The sequence below is a fragment of the Thunnus thynnus genome, unplaced genomic scaffold (assembly GCF_963924715.1).
Source record: "Thunnus thynnus unplaced genomic scaffold, fThuThy2.1 SCAFFOLD_41, whole genome shotgun sequence".
Classification (NCBI taxonomy): domain Eukaryota; kingdom Metazoa; phylum Chordata; class Actinopteri; order Scombriformes; family Scombridae; genus Thunnus; species Thunnus thynnus.
This window is the reverse complement of record NW_027095882.1, coordinates 22,501-47,788: the sequence shown is the minus strand read 5'-3', so window position 1 is coordinate 47,788 and position 25,288 is coordinate 22,501. Positions and strand designations below refer to the sequence as shown.

Here is a 25,288-nt window from a genome sequence, read left to right as displayed (position 1 = left end):
ATGACTATAATGAGGTCATTAACATTTATAAACTCAATGCCAAAAGAATTCTCCTTTTATTTCACTGATCTTGTGTCCCTAACATGGCTGCTCAACAGAGTTCATTCACACACACAATAGTTAATAGTTTCATGTTTTTAATTTCAATTCAATTCAATTCAATGTTATTTATATAGCGTCAAATCACAACAAAAGTCATCTCAGGACACTTTTCACAGCAGGTCTAGATCATACTCTTTAATGAGAGAGAGTCAACCCTAACCCCATGAGCAAGCACTTGGTGACAGTGGTGTTGGGACTACATGTGGACCACAGTTTACCACATGTTTCAAGACTCCAAGAAACCTGAGCCCTGGGGGTTCGCACCCAAAGTGTGAAGCTCCACCCATGGATCCAGGTTATCAAAACTAGAGATTCCCCTCTTATCTCTCTCTTTTCTCCACGAGCTGCAGCAGGAGCAGCTCCTTGCTCTCTTTCTCCTTCAGCTGCTGGAGCAGCTCCTTGCTCTCTTTCACACCTCCAGCAGCTGCTGGAGCAGCTCTCTGCTCTCTTGTGTGGCCTGCTCATAGCAGACACACACGGTCTTCTTTACGGCAGAAGACGCGAGAGCCTGCCTAAGACTCAGAAACTAAGTTCCCTTGTGCCAGCAGCTAACACACAAGTCTGCTGGCCAGTTTAACAAGTACAGGAGCCGCGAAATGGAGTTAGCTTGCCGCTAACTCTACACCAAGGAGTGACCTGGGCCCTCTGCACGACTGGAGTGCTGTCTGCCCAGCAACGCCTGCATCTTTCAGCTTCAGAGCCAAAGCCTTCTCAGCCTGACTCACCCACGGATTCACCGGCTACAAAGCAAGACACCACTAAGCATCTCTTACTTCATGAACTGGTAACAACTGGGCATAGCCTAGCAACACAGTGAAGCATAGTACGGCTAAGCAAGAATGTTTAACTCAAACAATGTACTGTACGTGTATTGATTTGGTTAAGGTTATACATTGAACTGTTGTTATGATGTCCTTGTTGCTTATAGTCAGGTTACTGCATAGCCACACCGCTAGGTTAATGTTAGCATGCTTAACACATGTTACATCCAGTAACTAGGCCTTACATGCAACTAACCTCATTTTAACCTGGCAGCTTTAGTATACACCAATTGGCCTTGAATAGAGAACCACACAGTTAAGAGGTTAAAACCTAGTTTGGCAAACTTTGGTTCAGGCAGCACATGTGGTTCAAGACACCACATGGTCTGGCCTTTTATCCCTGTAGTTCCCTTTATCAGCCAACGTGTCGACATGCCATGTGCTCAGTCACCAGGTGACTGCAGCCATCTTGCTATTGTCTTCCCTACACACACACACACACACACACACACACACACTCACACATTCACACTTGTATATAGGTACACTTAGCTAGATTAGTATTGTGTGTTGCTTTTACCCTTTTGTTAAATAAATGCTTTTGGATATACCTGTTGTCTGTTTTAATGTTGCACAAGAATGAGTTTTGCCAACCTCTGCTCTGTAAAGAACTCCAAATCTTTCAATCTTAACTAGCTATTGATATGGTGATTTTGTTTATAGTTATTAAATTAATTATTAATCAAAGTCCCAAATTCATAGATTAGTACACTTTGAGACTGAATTGGTTATCTTTTTCCTTGAGTCCAGGGTGGTGCCCCGTTATTATTAATTCTTATTAATAATTTTATTGATTTTAATAATTAACGATTATCTTTGATAATCGTTAATTATTGCTGATAGCCAAACTTGTAGCTACGGCCCAACAAAATGGCGCCCCGCGTGAGGCAGAGTATTGTTGGCCACGGCCCAACAGTGGTAAGGAAAAAGTCCCCTTTAACGGGAAGAAATCTCAAGCAGAACCCGGCTCATGGTAGGCGGCCATCTGATTTGACCAGTTGAGTTGGGTTTACAACAGATCTGTTGGAGAAATACATGCATTTATTACCCATTCACTGTATTTTATGAAAGAGATATTTGTAAAATAAAAATGAAAAGTAAAAAGTAAATATAAATAAATATTTAGATATAATAAATATAAAAAGTAAATCCCCTTTAATACAGAGGTGTTGTTTTCTTGTATTCTGAGTCAATCTATAAAATGTTAGGGTTAGGGTTAGGTTAGGGTTAGGGTTAGGGTTAGGGTTAGGGTTAGGGTAGGGTTAGGGGTTAGGGGTTAGGGTTAGGGTTAGGGTGGGTCGGGATTAGGGGTTAGGGTTAGGGTTAGGGTTAGGGTTAGGGTTAGGGGGTTAGGGTTAGGGTTAGGGTTGGGGTTAGGGTTAGGTTAGGGTAGGGTTAGGGTTAGGGTTAGGGGGTTAGGGTTAGGGTAGGGTTAGGGTTAGGGTTAGGGTTAGGGGGTTAGGGTTAGGGTTAGGGTTAGGGTAGGGTTAGGGGTTAGGGGTTAGGGTTAGGGTTAGGGTGGGTTAGGATTAGGGGTTAGGGTTGGGGTTAGGGGTTAGGTATGGGGGTAAAACGAGGTTTGTCTCACTGGACAAAACGGGACAAACGTGAATAACTTTTGATAGGGAGGGTTAGGGTTAGGTATGGGGGTTAAACAAGGTTTGTCTCACTGGACAAAACAGGACAATTGTGAATAACTTTTGATAGGGAGGTCATAGAGACTTGGAACCAAGCTCCATCCCCGCTAATTCAGGTACGGCCTTTCCAACAGTACCACCCATGAGCATGTGCGAGCTTCCAGTCCTGAGATATGTCACTTCCGGTTTTTGAAATGGCTATATCTCAGCAACGGAAGGTCGTAGAGACATGGGTCAAGACTGGCACGTTCAGAGCCCCCAAATTAGGTCTGGTGCCACCCACTCCCGAGTCTCTACGACTTTTGGTTCCCGAGTTATAGAGCAAAATGTCCTCCCCTTTGGAAATGAATGGGATGAAAATTTCAGTGCGGAGACCAAAATCGACCATGCAGAAAGTATTTAGGAGCACGTTTAAGGTCATTTGGAGTCTATTCGTACCACTCATGGAGTGACTTTTCGAAAAATCCTGACACCCATGAGAGATGAGGTAGGTATTAAGGTATAAGAGGTAGGTAAGTATTTTAAAGGTAAGTCGTGGACTGTCTGGTCTGGCCTATGTTTGTGTTTGTGTGTGTCTGTGTGTGTGTCAGTGTGTGTTTGTGTGCGTGTTTGTGTGTGTGTGTGTGAGTGTGTTTGTGTGCGTGTGTGTGTTTGTGTGAGTGTGTGTGTTTGTGTGTGTGTGTTTGTGTGTGTGTGAGTGTGTGTGTGTGAGTGTGTGTGTGTGTGTGTGTGTGTGTGTGCGTGCGTGTGTGTGTGTGAGTGTGTGTGTGTGTGTGTGTGTGTGCGCATGAGTGTGTGTGTGCGCATGAGTGTGTGTGTGTGTGTGTGTGTGTGTCAGTGTGCATGTGTGTTTGTGAGTGTTTGTGTGTGAGTGAGTGTGTGTTTGTGTGTGTGTGTGTGAGTGTGTGTGTGTGTGTGTGTGTGTGTGTGTGTGTGTGAGTGTGTGTGTGTGTGTGTGTGTGTGTGTGTGTGTGAGAGTGTGTGATTGTGTGTGTGTGAATCACATGATTTACACGTGTTTCCTGTGTATTTTCTTAATATACAGAAATATATAAAGTACCACAAAGCTTATAATGTGATACAGGAACAGATCAGTGCTGAATACTAGAAAGACTGAACACTAAAAACATTCACAGATCTAAAAGTGTAGGTTCACATCAGAAAGTATTAATGCATGTATCAACTTAATGACTTAAGTCAATGACTTACACACTCTTATCTATATACATCACATATAAAATATAGTCTACAAAGCTGACATGTTAACACTAGGGGTGCAACAGATCACAAAACTAACAGTTTGCATCGTATCGGATTTGAGTCACGGATCGGATCATTTTTTGGCTCAGCAAAAAAAAAAAAGGGGGGAGACAATAAAACTTTGTTTTCTATTTATTCTGTAACACTCTTACAGCACGAAACAGCAATGAACTTTTGCCCATGGTCTTAAATGAAAACATTCAAGACAAACAACATTTAAGATGTCCAATGCTTAAATAAAATAAAATAAAATATATGAAATATTCAATGCTCAGTTATTGCAATATGAGGCATGATACCTTCCTCTTTTAAATACGGTAGTGAATGAAACAGCCTCTGTCCACATCATCAAAACTTAATGATAACTTAGAAACATGAACACACGTCTTGTCCTGCAGCTTGTTGAACGAGCCACCAAATAAACATTCACCGCTAACGTCAGTTAGCAGCTAGATGCTAATTAGCTGCTCAGCTGCAGCACATCAAACAGCGTGTAAACACACCTACAGAGGTCACTTTGGACTCGTTAGATGCTGGTTGGATCATTGCTCTTCAAAATTCCTGTTAGCGACACGCTGTCTGCCCATGACTTGTACTTACAGCAGTTTGTTTACTTTGTCTTAAATGAGACATTAAATTTTGCAATTAATCCGCAGTTCATATGCCAGCTGAACCGTGGGGGAGCAGCCAGACCTCCTGCACTCATTCACTAATCACACAAAATCAACAGGTGACTGAACAAACACTCCATTAAAAACGAGATCAATTCCACATGAATGAGTGAGTCCAGACAGCTCACTGTAACTTCAACAAGCAAACTACCCACAACACATTATATATATATATCTCTGCTGCATTCTTGTTAAGGAGATAAATTCACACAACAGCCACACAGAAAGACATTTAACCATCAGAGATGAAATTAGCAACCAAAGAGACAGAGAGAGAGAAGCTGTATCTGACTCATGTTATCTGATGTCTTTCTATCATGGAGATGAAGTATTCATGTCACAACGTCCATTTGTGGCTGTTGGTCATCTTATTTGTTAGTTAACAGAACTTAATGGCTGCTGGTTAACCAGTCTGATATCATTAGCAACAATGACAAACAAGCTAACTCTCCTGGTTGTTTCTCCAGTTGCTTCTCTCTCCAGCCTCCCTGGCGGTGTCCTGCTGCTGCTGCGCTGCACAGTCCAGATCATTTCTCCCGTTAGCTTAACAACAGTTCTTAACAGTCCTTCCATGGATGTATAAAGAGTCCTTCAGGCTGCTACAACAAGCCAGCTGTTGCATTGGCTATCTGATGGCCTGATGGCGTGGGCCAGGTCGACACACTTCCAGGTTTCCACAGGCAGTCCGTTCAGCTGCAGGACCGAGTCTCCCTGACAGAGACCGGAGTGATGGGCAACAGACAACCAATCACAGCAGGCCGGTCACATAACAGGAAATGGAAATATGTTGGTTAAGATTCACATAAAGAGTTTCAGTTTTACAGAGAAAACACTGGTGACGAGCAACAATGATACGTGATACGATACAATAATGTATGATACAATACAATACGATACAATACGAAACAATAATATACGATACTATACAATAGGATACGATAAGATTACACGTCACCTTCAACTCAACCTCTCTAAGACCAAGCTTGAGCCTCACCATCCCAGCCAGTCCCTCCATACAACAAAACATCAGCATCCAGCTGGAATCAACCCAACTCATGCCCACAGGCAGCACAACTCCTGCTACAGACTCTCGTAATATCACGCATTGACTACTGCAACTCCTTACTGGCAGGCCTCCCTGCATGTACACTCAAACCTCTGCAGATGATCCAGAACGCAGCGGCACATCTGGTCTTCAATCAGCCCAAAACAGCACGTCACCCTGCTGTTCATATCCCTCTACTGGCTCCCAGTTGTTGCCCGCATCAAATTCAAAACCCTGACACTCGCTTACAAAACAGCAACTAAACCAGCTCCCGCCTACCTGAACTCCCTCATTCAGGTCTACACTCCCTCCTGCTCACTACGCTCTGCCAATGAAAGGCGCCTGGTACCACAACAGGACCCTAAGTCACCAGCTAGACTCTTCTCCTCTGTAGTTCCCTGGTGGTGGAACAAGTTACCAAACTCTGTTTGATCTGCAGAGTCCCTCTCAGTCTTTAAGAGAAGACTAAAGACCCAGAAAACATCTCTGCACCTGACGAACTGAAGGTAGAGAAAAAACAAAAAGACAAAAATAAAAAAATAAATAAAAAAATAAAGCTGCTTCTATGTACTCTATGCGTTGCCTCTGTGTGCCGCCTGTTGGCATCTACATCCTATCAGACTCAAACTTAAGCTTTACGTCACTTACTTGTGTTGTTGTCTCCTGACTGGATCCCTGTTGGTGTTGAATCAGTCTCAGATGTATGTTGCTTTGAATAAAAGCGTCTGCTAAGTGAAATTGTAAATTGTAATTGTAAACTCAGAATCAAACCTCTTCATGTCCTTCTGTTATAACTCTGAGACTCTGTCAGTTTGTTAGAGCAGCTGCTGACCTCAAATCTTTAATACACATAATGTTTAATCTCAGTTTAAATTTAAACAATCAGTATGAAGCTTTGGACATGAAGGATCAATGAATAATGATCTCTATCTCTCATGATGTGATTGATCCACTGATAGAACATCATTCCTATAATATTGGAGATTATATGTTAATATTTCTGAGCGAGCTGTATGGAAGCCTATGGGGGACATGATCATGTAAACTTGAAAATGAAAATGTAATTCCATAATAGCATTATAATATTGTATGTAAGTGTTATTTGAGTAAAAATTAAAATGAAAATGCAATAATACAATTTGCATTGTTATGTTGACATACTGGATGGACATATTAAAATTAAATAAAACTGTACTAAAATGAAAATGGAAAAGTTGTTTGACATTTAATTTTTCAAAGTCGTACTTGCTGTAATGTGGATAATATTCAAATGTTATTCAAATTTGAAAATTAAAAAGCAATATAAACAATGTAACCTGATTTTCCATTTATGCATCAATATTTACCTCACAATTAAAATTAAAATGCATTTTTCTTCAATTTGAAAATGAAAACAGCATTTGAACTTTCATTTTTAAAGACGTAACCTGCTGTACGGTGGACAGTATTCAAATGCAGTAAGTGAAACAGCGCCCCCTGTCTGTTGCATTTATATTTACATGTCAACACGCTGTTACGGGGTCAAAATAAAAATGAAAATGTAATCTGTCGTCTCATCATGCAGGTCGTCAGTGAGGATGTCAGTCATTCTCTGCAGCGGGACTTCATGCACCTCGCTAAAGGGAAAACTAGCAGGTATTGTGATGATGTTTAAGGCAAAGTACTGTTTAAAAATGACATAGTCTTCTTTGTCTGGTTCATCAATGATGATAAATGATCTGAAGTCTATAGTTTTTGGACGAGGCTGCTGTTGACAGATTAGTGGATTTGATATATTAACAGAGGACTTGCGATCATTTTGCAGCCAATTAATGTTGAAGTTGGAAAAGTTTAGAGTTTGACAAATTACACGGGAGGCTGTTAAGTTTTATAAAATAGTTGGGAGATTGCTAAGCATACTGTAGGCAGACCACTGTGTCTGTGCTTATTTATAGACACAGCCGACGAATAACTGAACTGTTAATATTGTAGCTGTTGTTAGTAATGTTGAAGGATTAGGGTTTATATTAACCCTACAGGAGACACCTTATCAAGAAAAATGAAACTTGCAAATAAATTTTAAAAAAAAGAATTTCGAGCCTTTTTTTAAATAAATTCTATTTCTACATTCTGTATTCTATATAAACCCTGTGCTTCAGAACAGGAAATCAATTGAGATGAAGGTACAAAGACTGTACATTCTGCTTTATGTGCATCTTTTTCTGAGGTTTGACTTATACATTTAAAAAAAACCACAAAACAAACAAAACCTGAGTGACAAATGTTAAATGTGAGGAGAGAGACCCGGCCGACACTTCTAACAAAATAATACAAATGAACAAAGAGGACACAGAAAGTCAAACTGTCTCAAGTTGCTTTGGATGTTGTTGGCTGCAGAAGGAGAGAACGTCACTGTGTGAGAAGGTTTTGGTTGGTTTTCTCTTCACACTCTGCTGGTTAAGATGTTTCCTTCAGTCTGCTGCTGCAACTAAACACACTTTAAAGTCAAACTAACTGCTTTCAACAGAGCGTTTGGTGGAGGTTTGAAACCCTGATGTGAATCATTATCTGCTGCACGCTGACAGTAAATGAGAAGCTGAGCAGAAAGCTGATGTGATCTGATGTGTTCACTTTGTCTCCTGTGTGTTTCGCTCTGGATTCTCTCATTGTTAGTATGACTTTTATCTGACCCCATGTATTTCACTGATTTTGGATGTTGGACATGGGACCTAAATATCCCATAATTTGCATGTCATTTTAGGTAATATGATAGAGCCCTTCTTGGGGGGACCTTTAAATACAAATAATGGGTTTATGGTCAAGTTTGGAACTGTTCCAGATGTGGTATGTTGTGACACATAATATGTGGTGAGGTAGCTGTCAACCACTTGATTGGATGGCTCCCTACTGACCTAGTGCCCATGGAAAACCTATTTTATTCAAGTGATAAGATACAGATGTGTAACCCCATATAAGCTATGCACCGATAGTGGTACATTGCCCAGACCATCTTTGTACATGGAATGGACCCGATGGCCATCGTCTAATAAACGTCTACAAAATAAGAACTTCGCCAGCTCTTCCTTTGAACGATACATCATCACACATCCTTCCTTTCACTCATGATGGACTCACCTGACATCAGTGACATCACACAGGTGTCATGTGTTGTATCAGCTGAGCTGGAAGTCAAACTGCAGCACCAACAGTCAGACATCAACACATCTGATTGTGTCCTTATAAGTGCAGTTTAACACTTTGTTTCTGTCTTTTTCTTTTATTGTCACAAATCAAACAATAATTGTATTATTTGATTTTCAGTGTGGAGAGGGAGAGGTGCACTAAACTGACCAGAATATCATGAAAATGCTAATTATATTTGGGGGTCTGACATTCAAAATAAAACAAAGTGTAAAAGTGTTATTGATACACTAGAAACTGATTTATTAGCATGAAACTGTCACATACAATAAATGAGTGAACATTCAGCAGAAACACATGTGCTTTAAATTCTGTCAAACATCAGATTTTTTTTCATAAAAACAGCAAAACAAAGATAAAACATTTGATTTCACTCGATAACTTTTTCTTTTACTCAGTTACTTTAACTCAAAAAGCAAATATTCTTAAAAGAAGCAATAACACATTTCAGCTGAATAAGTAGTTTATAGTATATAAAAGACAGTGAAGAAAAAAGATATAAACTCATCAAACAACTGGATGGATTTTTAAATGATTTGTTGACTCAATGTTTATCCAGATGAGACCATAAAACTCTGGATTCATCAAAATATTTAAGTAAAAACAGTTACAGCTGTTCACATGAGAGAAGTTAATGATGATAAAATATAACTATATACAGATAATTATGTTACAAATGGTCCAATCAGATCTCTCTGCTCTTCTTCTACTGGTCTTAATAAAGGTCTCACTACTTCCTGTTGTGGCACTGAGCGTTGGTGCTGGATGTAAATCAGAAGCTGTGGAATCGACCAGTATGGACGTCATTCCTCGCCGTACTGGGCCGGAAAAACCTGGCTGAGACTGAGAGGAGAGATAAACCCAAAGATGATTTTCTTCTTCAGTGGTTTGTGGCTCCTTGGAGGTCCTACTCTGCTCCCTGAGCTCCTTCCTCTTCAGCCGGCTCTCCTTCAGCTCTGGAAACACCGAGGTTATAAGAATCCAGCTCAATGTTCTCCTGTGGGCCTGACTTCTGCCCCCTGCTGGCCTGGAGAGACACGACAACACAGATCTAAGTTACTGCATCACTCCTCTCTTCAGTTCAATATAAACAGGCTGAGTGCTTCATTTCAACCAGTCCTCTAAACAACAAACATGTGTTCAGTACCTTCAGGATGAAAACGACGACAGCGACGACCAACAGCAGAGTCACCGGCAGGACGACCAGTCTGATGATATGAACTGTTGGATCTGACGAGACACATTCAGTCATCACATTAGATCACATGACATCATGAGAACAACAGCTTCCATCAAACAGAAACTTTAGTGACGTTAAATCTCCTAAAATCACTGAAGTGTGAAGCAGCTTGTTGATTATAAGTTCATCTGATCTCCTCTGTATGCTGATGATGTTGGACAAAAACAACTCATGTGTTTACAGCCGGTTTGAAAGAATGAATGAAAGTCTGCTGATTGTCTCCTTAAAGCTCCTGTCTGGTTGAAATGATTCAACTGATTGTTAACAATCAACATCTTTACATGCAGTTAAATCAAATGTGATCCTGGTGAAGCTCTGAGTTCTCCTGATGACATTCAGCTCATCATGTAAAGTCCTGTTTATTATCATTATAGTGCTTATCTGGCTTCACTGACTCGTTTGCTGTCTTTTACTTTTCACTACAACACAGTTGTTATGGTTCAATAACATTAAAGAAGCCGGGAAGGAAACAGTTTACAGTTCCTTCATCAGATTCTGCCTCAGCTCTCTGTAGGTCGCTGGGTCGGTCCTGCTGCCTGATGACTTTTTATCATTTTTACAAACATGGAAACAAAGTCAGTGTGACGTCTCAGTTCCACTGAGCTTCACACTCTGCTTCAGCTTACCTGTGACAGTGAGAGACAGCAGACGGCTCTCAGAGGAGAAGTTATGAGAAAAAACATAGACGCCATAAACACAGCTGTAGCTTCCTTGGTGGGCGGGGTCTGCAGCAGGAAACAGGAAGTCAGCAGAGTGATTGACAGCTGGCTGGGTGTAGTTGTGTGCCGTGTTGGAGGAGGTGAAGGTGAGCTGGAAGGAACCTCCTGGGTACTGAGGCTGGACGGAGCAGCTGATGGTGAAGTTGGAGCCCCGGCGCACCCGAAACCCCTGCTGCTGGGCCTCGGAGACCCCGTCCATGGTAGAAGACACAGAGATGATTGGCTGAACCAGCAGGTCTGTAAACACAGAGAGATGATGAATCCTTCTTCCTCTGTGAGAAGCTGAATGTTATTTTCTCCTCATTTGTTTGTTCAAATTAAGGCCTTTTCTTGCTACACACAGACTACTCATGTGTGTACGACCCCTGTGACCACTAGAGGGCCCCGTTGCACCAACGTATTTCTTCTCTCCTCAAATATAAATTAACACCAAACGTCCTTTTGTGTCGATCCAAAACACAAACATTATTAAAGCTCACAATGGCTAAAATAAAATGTGTGTATAGATCAAAAAGCAGTTTTTAATCCGAGAGCCCTTTGTCTTACAAGCAGGGCTGTAGTGGAGGCTAAACGCACGTAAACGCCGTTTACCCACCTCTCAAATTCTGAAACAGTGTTTAAGCAAACTTTCCATCACTTTACAGCTGTTAGCTCAGACTGGCTTCCTACCACAGTTTCTGTTGGAGCTTCTAGGAGCGCTTGTTTTGTTTTCTGTTGGAACATTGTGTCCTTTTATAAGACACGGAGACGTCTGTTAGTGTTAACATGGACCAACAAACCACCACCCACTCCTGCTGCGCTGGTGTTAAAACAAACGAACCCTCCGTGCTGAAGCTAGCAGGCAGACTGGAGCCGCTTTCATGAGACAGACGAATGAATCAGAGTTCAGAGGATCATATATGACATTAACTGACATGTGCAGCATCAAATAATAATCTGTCAGACAAAAGACAACAAAGTAAGAAGCTAGAAAAACTCTTCAGTGAAGCAGAAGTTTTATAAATTGACATTAGTGTTGTTTAAGCGTCCAGTTTATCTGCTGCTGCTTTACATTACAGTAATGTTAATGTAGCTGATAGTTTGATAGCTTGACTGCTGATGTATTCACACTGTGTGTCGTTGGTCCACAATTACTGTAATTAACACCGTACAAGTTAAAGTTCTGCTTCATGTCAGACTCTTAAAAGGAAGCTTTTTACATTTCCAGACTGAGTGAAAGAATCAGGAGAGACGAGACAGAAGTGATGAAGAATCACAGGATGTAACGTTAATGGTGTTGAAAGAAAAACAAGGAGAAAGTAAAGAACTGACTGAAGAATTTTGTTTATTGCTGCTCATGAATTTATAGTTAATTCAAAACATGTTGATCAAAATATTTTATTTTGTTTATAGTTTGTTTTGATCTTGATGTTGATGCAGCTAAATTCCTTAAATGAAGTTTTTTCTGAGTAAAAAGTAGAATTTGTTGTCATATATATGCAGATGGAATATGATGCAGATTTGGTTTGAGTAGAAACGGCTTTGGTTGAAATAAATGAACGTTGATCAGTGAGAGGTGATCACACAACACAGAGAACTCCTACATTCATGTGTAATACAGAGGAGTCAGAGAGCAGAGGAGGAAACAGATTAACATCCTCAGCTGCCTTCAGATCAGACAGAAAACAGCTGATCAACATGTTAATAAGACATTCATACAACACTGCACGCACAATAGTTTCCATCAGAAACAAGTAGTGAACACAACACTGACATATCATCAGCTTTTAACTTGATATATTGAACTTGTTAGCAAACAGTTGCTTATTTGTTTAGGCAGCAAGCAACAAGTATATTAATTAGTAATGTAGTTGTTGCTTGTAAGGTGGATGTGACTGAGCTGCTCAGGAGAACTGCAGGGTGTGTGAGTGAACCACAGCAGGTTGCTTAAAGCTGCAGATTGTCTCAGTTTGAAGCAATGAGCCTCCAGGAACAAGCTAACTTCTCTACCCTTTAGGATGCCGTCGTCCTGGATAAGTTTACAGTTCAGTCCAATGGAAACCAGCGACCAGAGGAGGTCCGTCAGGACCTTCAGGACCTTCTCTGCAGGCCCGACCGTTTATGAGAGGTGTCATTATTAGTTCATAAAATATTACACATCAGTAATTATAATGTTATTAAAACAATTTTATTTAATTAGTTATTAAAATAATTTATGTGATTTTTAAAAAACTATTTTGTTTGATTTCAGTTACTATCATAACCATAAACCCAGTATCTGGAGCTAGAACTGGATGTGTCTGCCTCACGCAGGACTCACGCAGGACTCACGCAGGACTCACGTAAGCCTCATGCAGGACTCACGTAGGACTCGCGCAGGACTCACACAGGACTCACGTAGGACTCACGCAGGACTCACGCAGGACTCACGCAGGACTCACACAGGACTCAGGTAGGACTCACGCAGGACTCACGTAAGCCTCATGCAGGACTCACGTAGGACTCGCGCAGGACTCACACAGGACTCACGTAGGACTCACGCAGGACTCACGTAAGCCTCATGCAGGACTCACGTAGGACTCGCGCAGGACTCACACAGGACTCACGTAGGACTCACGCAGGACTCACGCAGGACTCACGCAGGACTCACACAGGACTCACGTAGGACTCACGCAGGACTCACGCAGGACTCACGCAGGACTCACACAGGACTCACGTAGGACTCACGTAGGAGTCACGTAGGACTCACGTAGGACTCACGTAGGACTCACGCAGGACTCACGCAGGACTCACGCAGGACTCACACAGGACTCACGTAGGACTCACGCAGGACTCACGTAGGAGTCACGCGGGACTCACACAGGACTCACGTAGGACTCACGCAGGTCTCATGCAGGCCTCATGCAGGACTGAGGTAGGACTCACGTGGGACTCACGCAGGACTCATGCAGGACTGAGGTAGGACTCACGTGGGACTCACGCAGGACTCATGCAGGACTCATGCAGGACTGAGGTAGGACTCATGTGGGACTCACGCAGGACTCATGCAGGACTCATGCAGGACTGAGGTAGGACTCACGTGGGACTCACGCAGGACTCATGCAGGACTCATGCAGGACTGAGGTAGGACTCACGTGGGACTCACGCAGGACTCACGCAGGACTCACGTAGGACTCACACAGGACTGAGGTAGGACTCACGCAGGACTCACGTAGGAGTCACGCGGGACTCACACGGGACTCACACAGGACTCACGTAGGACTCACGTAGGAGTCACGTAGGACTCACACAGGACTGAGGCAGGACTCACGCAGGACTCACGTAGGAGTCACGCGGGACTCACACAGGACTCACGTAGGACTCACGCAGGTCTCATGCAGGCCTCATGCAGGACTGAGGTAGGACTCACGTGGGACTCACGTAGGACTCATGCAGGACTGAGGTAGGACTCACGTGGGACTCACGCAGGACTCATGCAGGACTCATGCAGGACTGAGGTAGGACTCATGTGGGACTCACGCAGGACTCATGCAGGACTCATGCAGGACTGAGGTAGGACTCACGTGGGACTCACGCAGGACTCATGCAGGACTCATGCAGGACTGAGGTAGGACTCACGTGGGACTCACGCAGGACTCACGCAGGACTCACGTAGGACTCACACAGGACTGAGGTAGGACTCACGCAGGACTCACGTAGGAGTCACGCGGGACTCACACGGGACTCACACAGGACTCACGTAGGACTCACGTAGGACTCACACAGGACTGAGGTAGGACTCACGCAGGACTCACGTAGGAGTCACGCGGGACTCACACGGGACTCACACAGGACTCATGTAGGACTCACGTAGGAGTCACGTAGGACTCACACAGGACTGAGGCAGGACTCACGCAGGACTCACGTAGGAGTCACGCAGGTCTCATGCAGGCCTCATGCAGGACTGAGGTAGGACTCACGTGGGACTCACGTAGGACTCGCGCAGGACTCACACAGGACTCACGTAGGACTCACGCAGGACTCACGCAGGACTCACGCAGGACTCACACAGGACTCACGTAGGACTCACGCAGGACTCACGCAGGACTCACGCAGGACTCACACAGGACTCACGTAGGACTCACGTAGGAGTCACGTAGGACTCACACAGGACTGAGGTAGGACTCACGCAGGACTCACGTAGGAGTCACGCGGGACTCACACAGGACTCACGTAGGACTCACGCAGGTCTCATGCAGGCCTCATGCAGGACTGAGGTAGGACTCACGTGGGACTCACGCAGGACTCATGCAGGACTGAGGTAGGACTCACGTGGGACTCACGCAGGACTCATGCAGGACTCATGCAGGACTGAGGTAGGACTCATGTGGGACTCACGCAGGACTCATGCAGGACTCATGCAGGACTGAGGTAGGACTCACGTGGGACTCACGCAGGACTCATGCAGGACTCATGCAGGACTGAGGTAGGACTCACGTGGGACTCACGCAGGACTCACGCAGGACTCACGTAGGACTCACACAGGACTGAGGTAGGACTCACGCAGGACTCACGTAGGAGTCACGCGGGACTCACACGGGACTCACACAGGACTCATGTAGGACTCACGTAGGAGTCACGTAGGACTCACACAGGACTGAGGCAGGACTCACGCAGGACTCACGTAGGAGTCACGCGGGACTCACACAGGACTCACGTAGGACTCACGCAGGTCTCATGCAGGCCTCATGCAGGACTGAGGTAGGACTCACGTGGGACTCACGTAGGACTCATGCAGGACTGAGGTAGGACTCACGTGGGACTCACGCAGGACTCATGCAGGACTCATGCAGGACTGAGGTAGGACTCATGTGGGACTCACGCAGGACTCATGCAGGACTCATGCAGGACTGAGGTAGGACTCACGTGGGACTCACGTGGGACTCACGTGGGACTCACGCAGGACTCACGCAGGACTCACGTAGGACTCACGCGGGACTCACACGGGACTCACACGGGACTCACGCGGGACTCACGCAGGACTCACGCGGGACTCACGCGGGACTCACACGGGACTCACGCGGGACTCACGCGGGACTTACGCAGGACTCACGTAGGACTCATGCAGGACTCACGCAGGCAGGCATTGCAGAAAGGAACGGAGGATGGATTTTGTTTTCCAGTGACTGGGGAGTCCTGCTGTATTAATTATCTATAGAGGTGATTAAGATTGTTGTTGGTAATGCTCGACTTTGCTGCTGTGAGAAATATGGCCTAATTTCTATCTTTCAGAAAATCTTTCCTTTATTGTCTTTTTGTTGAGCAACATGAGTGAACGTTTACCATCGGAAGACCGGGTTGGCAGTTTAGCTAATGCATGTGTGGGAGAAATAACCAGGTTAGCATAGTTTCAGCTTGTTGAGCCGGTGCTTTGAGTACATTTGTTAACAGGTGTCAGAAGGTGATTTTGTAATGGACTTATTCTTAATGACGTAGTTTTTATCTTGTTTAGATGTTAGTTGTTGGTGATGAGTGCACTTCAGCCTCTTTTACACAGCCCGTTCAAAGCGGGAATACTGCGCCTGTAATCCGCCTCGCTGTTCTGTGTGACAGCCGGCACGGCGGGACCGGGAGCTGACGCTGTTGTTTAGCCCGTATTCAGACCACATCAGGCGGTGCGGCGTACAGCTGCAGGGTTGAGGAGGTGTGCGGGGATGCAGGTGTGTCTGTGCTTTGGAAAGTAACCGTTGTGAAACAATCAGAAAATAACGTTTTAATGATCTGATTCATCAGCTTCCTCACTAACGTTACTCTCTCCATTCACTCTCTAGCTCACTCGACCACAGCTGCTCTCTCTCTCTCTCTCGTCTTTTTTAAAATGAGTCGGGAAGCCGACAGAAAAGTCTAACTTAACTTTAACGTTGTCAAACAAAGAGAAATGTCCTCCCCTCGTCCTAGTAACGTCTCTTTACTTGCTTATGGCAGAGTTTACAGCTCTGATCAGTCTGATCTCCGTCACGCCTCTGAATCCAGAACGCCGCTACGCTATGAAAAGCTCACACGGAGGCGGCTTTATGCCGGCTCATTGTAAAAAAGTAAAGGCAAAGGCGTCTTTATGGCTAGAATGCGTTTCTCTGTATAGAAGAGGTGTGTGTGTGTGTGTGTGTGTGCAAGACCCCACAGTCCGCTACTGCCACTGACTATCACCGTGACAGAGGAAGGAAAATATTACTGTCATAGATGATGTCACTGATGGACTTACCTGAGCAGGTGAGCTCCATGATGAAGGAAGAGGAAAATGGTGATGATGATGCACATTCCCTCAGTGGTGATCCAGACTGAACACAGTAAGAACTGATCCACCATACAGATCTGACTGAGGCTTCATATCTGCTTCCTGTTGAAACAGCAGAGCCACAGTCCAGATCTCTGCAGGCTGCAGCTGCTGCCTTCAGGGTCCAGTCATAGTCCTCCACTGGTCTCCACTCTGATCGTTTCACCTCCAGTGTACCTGCACAGCGACTGGCTCCTCCCACCAACCTGACAGGCTCTGAACAGAAACAAGAGAGTCATCAGTAAAAGAATAAAGTGAGTTTCATTAGAACAGAAATGAAACCAAATCAAAGCTGCAGCTCCTCTTCTACCTGAGCAGGTGAGTCCAACAGCTTTGCCAGGTGAGCAGGTGCTTCTAGCTGAGTCTGATCTTCCACAGTCCAGGAGAGCAGACTCATGGCCTCCACACTGGAACTCTTTGGTCCACATCGGAGCCTCCACTTCTCCATAGAGCGCCCCCTGGAGGACTGAAGGAGCCCCACAGCCGAGCTCCCTACAGACCACCTCTGCATCCTGCTGGTCAAAGTCAGCTTCACACACTGAGGACCACGACTGCTCAGGCTTCACCTCCAGTCTGCCTGAACACAGACTAGTCCCATTCACCAGCCTGACAGAGTCTGGAGAGAGAGAACCATCATTAGTTTGGGGAATATTTACCTGCAACATTCATACCAATAAAGCTTTTTCTGAATTTGAAAGTAAGAACTGATAAAGAGAGAGAGCACATTCATACCTGACTCAAGTCTTTATTTATAGAAAATATTTCAAGCTATTTGTAGGATTTGAACTTGTCTTACTCAGGCTCCATCTTGTGGGAGCATTGTGGGAAAGAGAAACACATAGAAGCAGCCCAGACGTCAGGTGATGGAGACACATGAACACATTAAAGCAGGAGGCAGAACAAACTGGTAAAGTCTGACTTCCACCTGTATGTAGATGAATTACTGTTCTGAAAATATCTTTAAAAGCACAAACTGTTATCCAAATGTAAACTAAAGGACATCCTAACAAACAAAAGTCAAAGCACAAGATTAAAACCTGCTATAAAAGGACTAACAGATCTTTGAATACAGGCACTAACACTACACAACAACTCTATTAACATGATGATTTCTACAGCTGTTAAAAGGTCAGTGACCTCAGTAACTGTTGGAAACACAGCACTAAAACTGACAGATAGTTTCTGTTATAAACACTAAATGCTGATTCATCTAGAAGTCAAACTGTTGTCTTGATTTGGCTTTAAGTTTGAGGAAATGAGTTCCTCTTAAGTCAGTTGAGTTGTTTAGTTATATTACAAACATGGATCTATATTAAGGAGCATATAGACGGTGTGGCTGAGGTAAGGTAGGGTTTACTCAAGCTTTTTTTACCACTACAGCCCTGCTCACAACAAACCAGTTTCACAGTCATCATCAGATTCTCACATGTTGACGTACTGACGTTGATGGCTGAGTCGGTCAAGTCTGACAGTCTGACAGTGACATCACTAGATCAAGGACAACGTTTAGACACATATTTGATGCACTGTCACTATGGTTTGCAAAAGGACTTATCCTTCAGTGATGATGATGATGATAACTGGAAGTCTTCTGTTTTAATCTTCATAGTGATAATTGTGTGTAATTTGTTATTTCTTTGTAGTTCATTTGCACCTTTAGTTTCATTAGGCCCTAAAAATAATACTGTAGTTGTCTGATTTGGGATCAGACTTGATCTTGCTGGTGTCACTTTATTACACTCAATTTTATGTATGTTCTTGTTCATCAATTTATAATTTATTCAAAACATTTTGGTCAAAATATTTTATTTTGTTTATAGTTTGTTTTGATCTTGATGTTAATGCAGCTAAATTCCTTAAATGAAGTTTTTTATGAGTAAAAAGTAGAATTTGTTGTCATATATATGCAGATGGAATATGATGCAGATTTGGTTTGAGTAGAAACGGCTTTGGTTGAAATAAATGAACGTTGATCAGTGAGAGGTGATCACACAACACAGAGAACTCCTACATTCATGTGTAATACAGAGGAGTCAGAGAGCAGAGGAGGAAACAGATTAACATCCTCAGCTGCCTTCAGATCAGACAGAAAACAGCTGATCAACATGTTAATAAGACATTCATACAACACTGCACGCACAATAGTTTCCATCAGAAACAAGTAGTGAACACAACACTGACATATCATCAGCTTTTAACTTGATATATTGAACTTGTTAGCAAACAGTTGCTTATTTGTTTAGGCAGCAAGCAACAAGTATATTAATTAGTAATGTAGTTGTTGCTTGTAAGGTGGATGTGACTGAGCTGCTCAGGAGAACTGCAGGGTGTGTGAGTGAACCACAGCAGGTTGCTTAAAGCTGCAGATTGTCTCAGTTTGAAGCAATGAGCCTCCAGGAACAAGCTAACTTCTCTACCCTTTAGGATGCCGTCGTCCTGGATAAGTTTACAGTTCAGTCCAATGGAAACCAGCGACCAGAGGAGGTCCGTCAGGACCTTCAGGACCTTCTCTGCAGGCCCGACCGTTTATGAGAGGTGTCATTATTAGTTCATAAAATATTACACATCAGTAATTATAATGTTATTAAAACAATTTTATTTAATTAGTTATTAAAATAATTTATGTGATTTTTAAAAAACTATTTTGTTTGATTTCAGTTACTATCATAACCATAAACCCAGTATCTGGAGCTAGAACTGGATGTGTCTGCCTCACGCAGGACTCACGCAGGACTCACGCAGGACTCATGTGGGACTCTCACGAGACTCACGCAGGACTCACGTAGGACTTACATAGAACGCACGTAGGACTCATGTAGGACTCACGTAGGACTCACACAGGACTCACGTAGGACTCACGCAGGACTTACATAGAACTCACGTAGGACTCATGTAGGACTCACGTAGGACTCACGCAGGACTCACGTAGGACTCACGCAGGACTCACACAGGACTCACACAGGACTCACGTAGGACTCACGCATGACTCATGTAGGACTCACGCAGGACTCATGCAGTACTCCCGTAGGACTCGCGCAGGACTTACATAGAACTCACGTAGGACTCACGCAGGACTCACGCAGGACTCACGCAGGACTCACATAGGACTCACGCAGGTCTCACATAGGACTCACGTAGGACTCGCGCAGGACTCGCGTAGGACTCGCGTAGAACTCGCACAGGACTCGCGTAGGACTCGCGTAGGACTCGCGTAGGACTCGCGTAGGACTCGCGTAGGACTCGCGTAGAACTCGCGCAGGACTCGCGTAGGACTCGCGTAGGACTCGCGTAGGACTCGCGCAGGACTCGCGTAGGACTCGCGTAGGACTCACGCAGGACTCACGCAGGTCTCACATAGGACTCACGCAGGACTCACATAGGACTCGCGTAGGACTCGCGCAGGACTCGCGTAGGACTCGCGTAGAACTCGCACAGGACTCGCGTAGAACTCGCGTAGGACTCGCGTAGGACTCGCGTAGGACTCGCGTAGAACTCGCGCAGGACTCGCGTAGGACTCGCGTAGGACTCGCGTAGGACTCGCGCAGGACTCGCGTAGGACTCGCGTAGGACTCACGCAGGACTCACGCAGGACTCACGCAGGTCTCACATAGGACTCACGCAGGACTCGCGCAGGACTCGCGTAGGACTCGCGTAGACCTCGCACAGGACTCGCGTAGAACTCGCGTAGGACTCGCGTAGGACTCGCGTAGGACTCGCGTAGGACTCGCGTAGAACTCGCGCAGGACTCGCGTAGGACTCGCGTAGGACTCGCGTAGAACTCGCGCAGGACTCGCGTAGGACTCGCGTAGAACTCACGCAGGACTCACGCAGGACTCACGCAGGTCTCACATAGGACTCACGCAGGACTCACATAGGACTCACGCAGGACTCACGCAGGACTCACGCAGGACTCACGCAGGACTCACATAGGACTCATGCAGGACTCATGCAGGACTCCCGTAGGACTCGCGCAGGACTTACATAGAACTCACGTAGGACTCACGCAGGACTCACGCAGGACTCACGCAGGACTCACGCAGGACTCACGCAGGACTCACGCAGGACTCGCATAGGACTCGCGCAGGACTCACATAGAACTCACGTAGGACTCGCGCAGGACTCGCGCAGGACTTACATAGAACTCACATAGGACTCACGCAGGACTCACACAGGACTCACATAGGACTCACGCAGGACTCGCGTAGGACTCACGCAGGACTCACATAGGACTCACGCAGGACTCGCGCAGGACTCGCGCAGGACTCACATAGAACTCACGTAGGACTCACGTAGGACTCGCGCAGGACTCATGCAGGTCTCGCGCAGGACTCGCGCAGGACTCACGCAGGACTAACGCAGGACTAACGCAGGACTAACGCAGGACTCGCGCAGGACTCGCGCAGGACTCACATAGAACTCACGTAGGACTCACGTAGGACTCGCGCAGGACTCATGCAGGTCTCGCGCAGGACTCGCGCAGGACTCACGCAGGACTAACGCAGGACTAACGCAGGACTAACGCAGGACTCGCGCAGGACTCGCGCAGGACTCATGCAGGACTCACGCAGGACTCACGCAGGACTCACGCAGGACTCACGCAGGCCTCATGCAGGACTCGCGCAGGACTCACGCAGGTCTCACGCAGGACTCACGTAGGACTAACGCAGGACTAACGCAGGACTCGCGCAGGACTCGCGCAGGACTCATGCAGGACTCACGCAGGACTCACGCAGGCCTCATGCAGGACTCACGCAGGACTCGCGCAGGACTCACGCAGGTCTCACGCAGGACTCACGTAGGACTCACGCAGGACTCACGTAGGACTCACGCAGGACTCACGTGGGACTCACGCAGGACTCACGCAGGTCTCACGCAGGACTCACGTGGGTCTCACGCAGGACTCACGTAGGACTCACGCAGGACTCACGTAGGACTCACGTAGGACTCACGCAGGACTCACGCAGGACTCACGTAGGACTCACGCAGGACTCGCGCAGGACTCACGCAGGTCTCACGCAGGACTCACGTAGGACTCACGCAGGACTCACGTAGGACTCACGCAGGACTCACGTGGGACTCACGTAGGACTCACGCAGGACTCACGTAGGACTCACGCAGGACTCACGTAGGCAGGCATTGCAGAAAGGAACGGAGGATGGATTTTGTTTTCCAGTGACTGGGGAGTCCTGCTGTATTAATTATCTATAGAGGTGATTAAGATTGTTGTTGGTAATGCTCGACTTTGCTGCTGTGAGAAATATGGCCTAATTTCTATCTTTCAGAAAATCTTTCCTTTGTTGTCTTTTTGTTGAGCAACATGAGTGAACGTTTACCATCGGAAGACCGGGTTGGCAGTTTAGCTAATGCATGTGTGGGAGAAATAACCAGGTTAGCATAGTTTCAGCTTGTTGAGCCGGTGCTTTGAGTACATTTGTTAACAGGTGTCAGAAGGTGATTTTGTAATGGACTTATTCTTAATGACGTAGTTTTTATCTTGTTTAGATGTTAGTTGTTGGTGATGAGTGCACTTCAGCCTCTTTTACACAGCCCGTTCAAAGCGGGAATACTGCGCCTGTAATCCGCCTCGCTGTTCTGTGTGACAGCCGGCACGGCGGGACCGGGAGCTGACGCTGTTGTTTAGCCCGTATTCAGACCACATCAGGCGGTGCGGCGTACAGCTGCAGGGTTGAGGAGGTGTGCGGGGATGCAGGTGTGTCTGTGCTTTGGAAAGTAACCGTTGTGAAACAATCAGAAAATAACGTTTTAATGATCTGATTCATCAGCTTCCTCACTAACGTTACTCTCTCCATTCACTCTCTAGCTCACTCGACCACAGCTGCTCTCTCTCTCTCTCTCGTCTTTTTTAAAATGAGTCGGGAAGCCGACAGAAAAGTCTAACTTAACTTTAATGTTGTCAAACAAAGAGAAATATCCTCCCCTCGTCCTAGTAACGTCTCTTTACTTGCTTATGGCAGAGTTTACAGCTCTGATCAGTCTGATCTCCGTCACGCCTCTGAATCCAGAACGCCGCTACGCTATGAAAAGCTCACACGGAGGCGGCTTTATGCCGGCTCACTGTAAAAAAGTAAAGGCAAAGGCGTCTTTATGGCTAGAATGCGTTTCTCTGTATAGAAGAGGTGTGTGTGTGTGTGTGTGTGTGTGTGTGTGTGTGTGTGTGTGCAAGACCCCACAGTCCGCTACTGCCACTGACTATCACTGTGACAGAGGAAGGAAAATATTACTGTCATAGATGATGTCACTGATGGACTTACCTGAGCAGGTGAGCTCCACGATGGAGGAAGAGGAAGATGATGATGCACATTCCCTCAGTGCAGATCCAGAATGAACACAGTCAGGATTGATCAACCATACAGATGTGTCTGAGGCTTCATTTCTGCTTCCTGTTAAAACAGCAGAGCCACAGTCCAGAACTCTGCAGGCTGCTGCTGCTGCCTTCAGGGTCCAGTCATAGTACTTCACTGGTCTCCACTCTCCCCGTTTCACCTCCAGTGTACCTGCACAGCGACTGGCTCCTCCCACCAACCTGACAGGCTCTGAACAGAAACAAGAGAGTCATCAGTAAAAGAATAAAGTGAGTTTCATTAGAACAGAAATGAAGCCAAATCAAAGCTGCAGCTCCTCTTCTACCTGAGCAGGTGAGTCCAACAGCTTTGCCAGGTGAGCAGGTGCTTCTAGCTGAGTCTGATCTTCCACAGTCCAGGAGAGCAGACTCATGGCCTCCACACTGGAACTCTTTGGTCCACATCGGAGCCTCCACTTCTCCATAGAGCGCCCCCTGGAGGACTGAAGGAGCCCCACAGCCGAGCTCCCTACAGACCACCTCTGCATCCTGCTGGTCAAAGTCAGCTTCACACACTGAGGACCACGACTGCTCAGACTTCACCTCCAGTCTGCCTGAACACAGACTAGTCCCATTCACCAGCCTGACAGAGTCTGGAGAGAGAGAACCATCATTAGTTTGGGGAATATTTACCTGCAACATTCATACCAATAAAGCTTTTTCTGAATATGAAAGTAAGAACTGATAAAGAGAGAGAGCACATTCATACCTGACTCAAGTCTTTATTTATAGGAAATATTTCAAGCTATTTGTAGGATTTGAACTTGTCTTACTCAGGCTCCATCTTGTGGTAGCATGAAGAACGACACTGTGGTGGACAGCAATGCATGATACCAGAAATAAATATGTACAACTTTAAAAGGAGGCGTCTCTCTGTTATAAGGTAGTCACGCCCCCTCATAACTCTGTTCACAGGAGAATAATGGATGAAGCTACAGCTAATCTGAATTAGACTCCTCCTGTTTTCCTCTGTCAGATCATTGCTTTCAGCAGTAGCAGCTCATGCTATCAGACCTCAGCTCAGACTACAGTGAACTGTAATTGTTAACGCTGGTCTGAGGTAGGGATGCCCCCTGAAACCTGGTTCTGAATTGGATCCAGTATTAAACAGTTAAAAACCTGAGATATTTTTAAGGTCAGTTCTTTTATCGGTACTTGAAGAAAACAAGGAGTGAGATTATTGGATGGTAAAATCTGGTTTTGGTTCTGCTCATTTCAAGCAGTATCAATAAAGAACTGGACTGATAAGGAGTATCAATAAGAGTAGTAGTATTGATAAAATCCTAAAGAAACTGATCACTAGTCTGAAGTCAGTACATCTGATCATCATGTTGACACTGAGCTGACAGAGAGCAGCAAACTGGTCTGTTTACACTGTTAATGTGAATGATTAAATATCATATACATACAGTATATTCTAACTCAAAACTACTACTACTCCTGCTTTCTCTTGTAGTGTGACATGTAGACCCCCTGTGTTTTTTACACTTCAAGTCTATTTCTGTTGCATTTAGTGAAGCGTAATCTGCACAGACGGCTGTAAACATCCTGCTGTTTATGTGTTTTAGGGATGTATGATATTGGATGTTTTGCCAATATCTGATATTATATGTACAAATGTTTTTCCAGCTGGCTGAGGAGACTATTACACATGCAATCATAGATTCTACTAAGTATCATTAAGAAAGACAATATATGAAGGAAGAACCTCGGAAGACTGGAGTTCAGGAGCTCAGCATTTAAAAAATTAAAGCATTAATGATCCTGCCAAGTGGGAGCAGCAGTAGTGTTCTTAGAGTTTATTAGACAAACAGGATTAATGTGTCATTAATTAATGTATGTATGAATATATTTATTACCTCATGAATTATGTTTGTTTATTGAAATGAGTAATTTGTTTGAATAGTGAGCTCATATTGAGACATGGCTACTGCACATGGGCAGAAGGTTACAAAGTTCA

General features: G+C 45.1%; 1 protein-coding gene and 1 long non-coding RNA gene across 3 annotated transcripts in view; one reads left to right on the top strand and one right to left on the bottom strand.

Moving 5' to 3' along the window:
- Positions 1-6,846: 6,846 nt before the first annotated feature.
- Positions 6,847-9,524, top strand: LOC137178748 (uncharacterized). Its single transcript, XR_010927196.1, has 3 exons — positions 6,847-6,993; positions 7,101-7,171; positions 9,441-9,524. It is a non-coding gene; the product is annotated as an uncharacterized lncRNA (long non-coding RNA).
- The window catches only part of LOC137178747 (CD5 antigen-like), a 17,157-nt gene continuing 1,282 nt past the window's right edge, over positions 9,414-25,288 (bottom strand). The window contains exons 2-8 of one of the 2 annotated variants that reach the window (XM_067583965.1): positions 23,616-23,921; positions 23,240-23,521; positions 17,278-17,583; positions 16,896-17,183; positions 10,583-10,912; positions 9,864-9,946; positions 9,414-9,743 (exon numbers count right to left, since the gene is read on the bottom strand). In XM_067583965.1, the coding sequence (XP_067440066.1) occupies positions 9,624-9,743; positions 9,864-9,946; positions 10,583-10,912; positions 16,896-17,183; positions 17,278-17,583; positions 23,240-23,521; positions 23,616-23,921 (1,715 nt within the window). In that variant the 3' untranslated portion in view covers positions 9,414-9,623. The remainder of the gene's footprint in view (positions 9,744-9,863; positions 9,947-10,582; positions 10,913-16,895; positions 17,184-17,277; positions 17,584-23,239; positions 23,522-23,615; positions 23,922-25,288) is intronic. The other variant, XM_067583966.1, reaches the window with a different exon arrangement.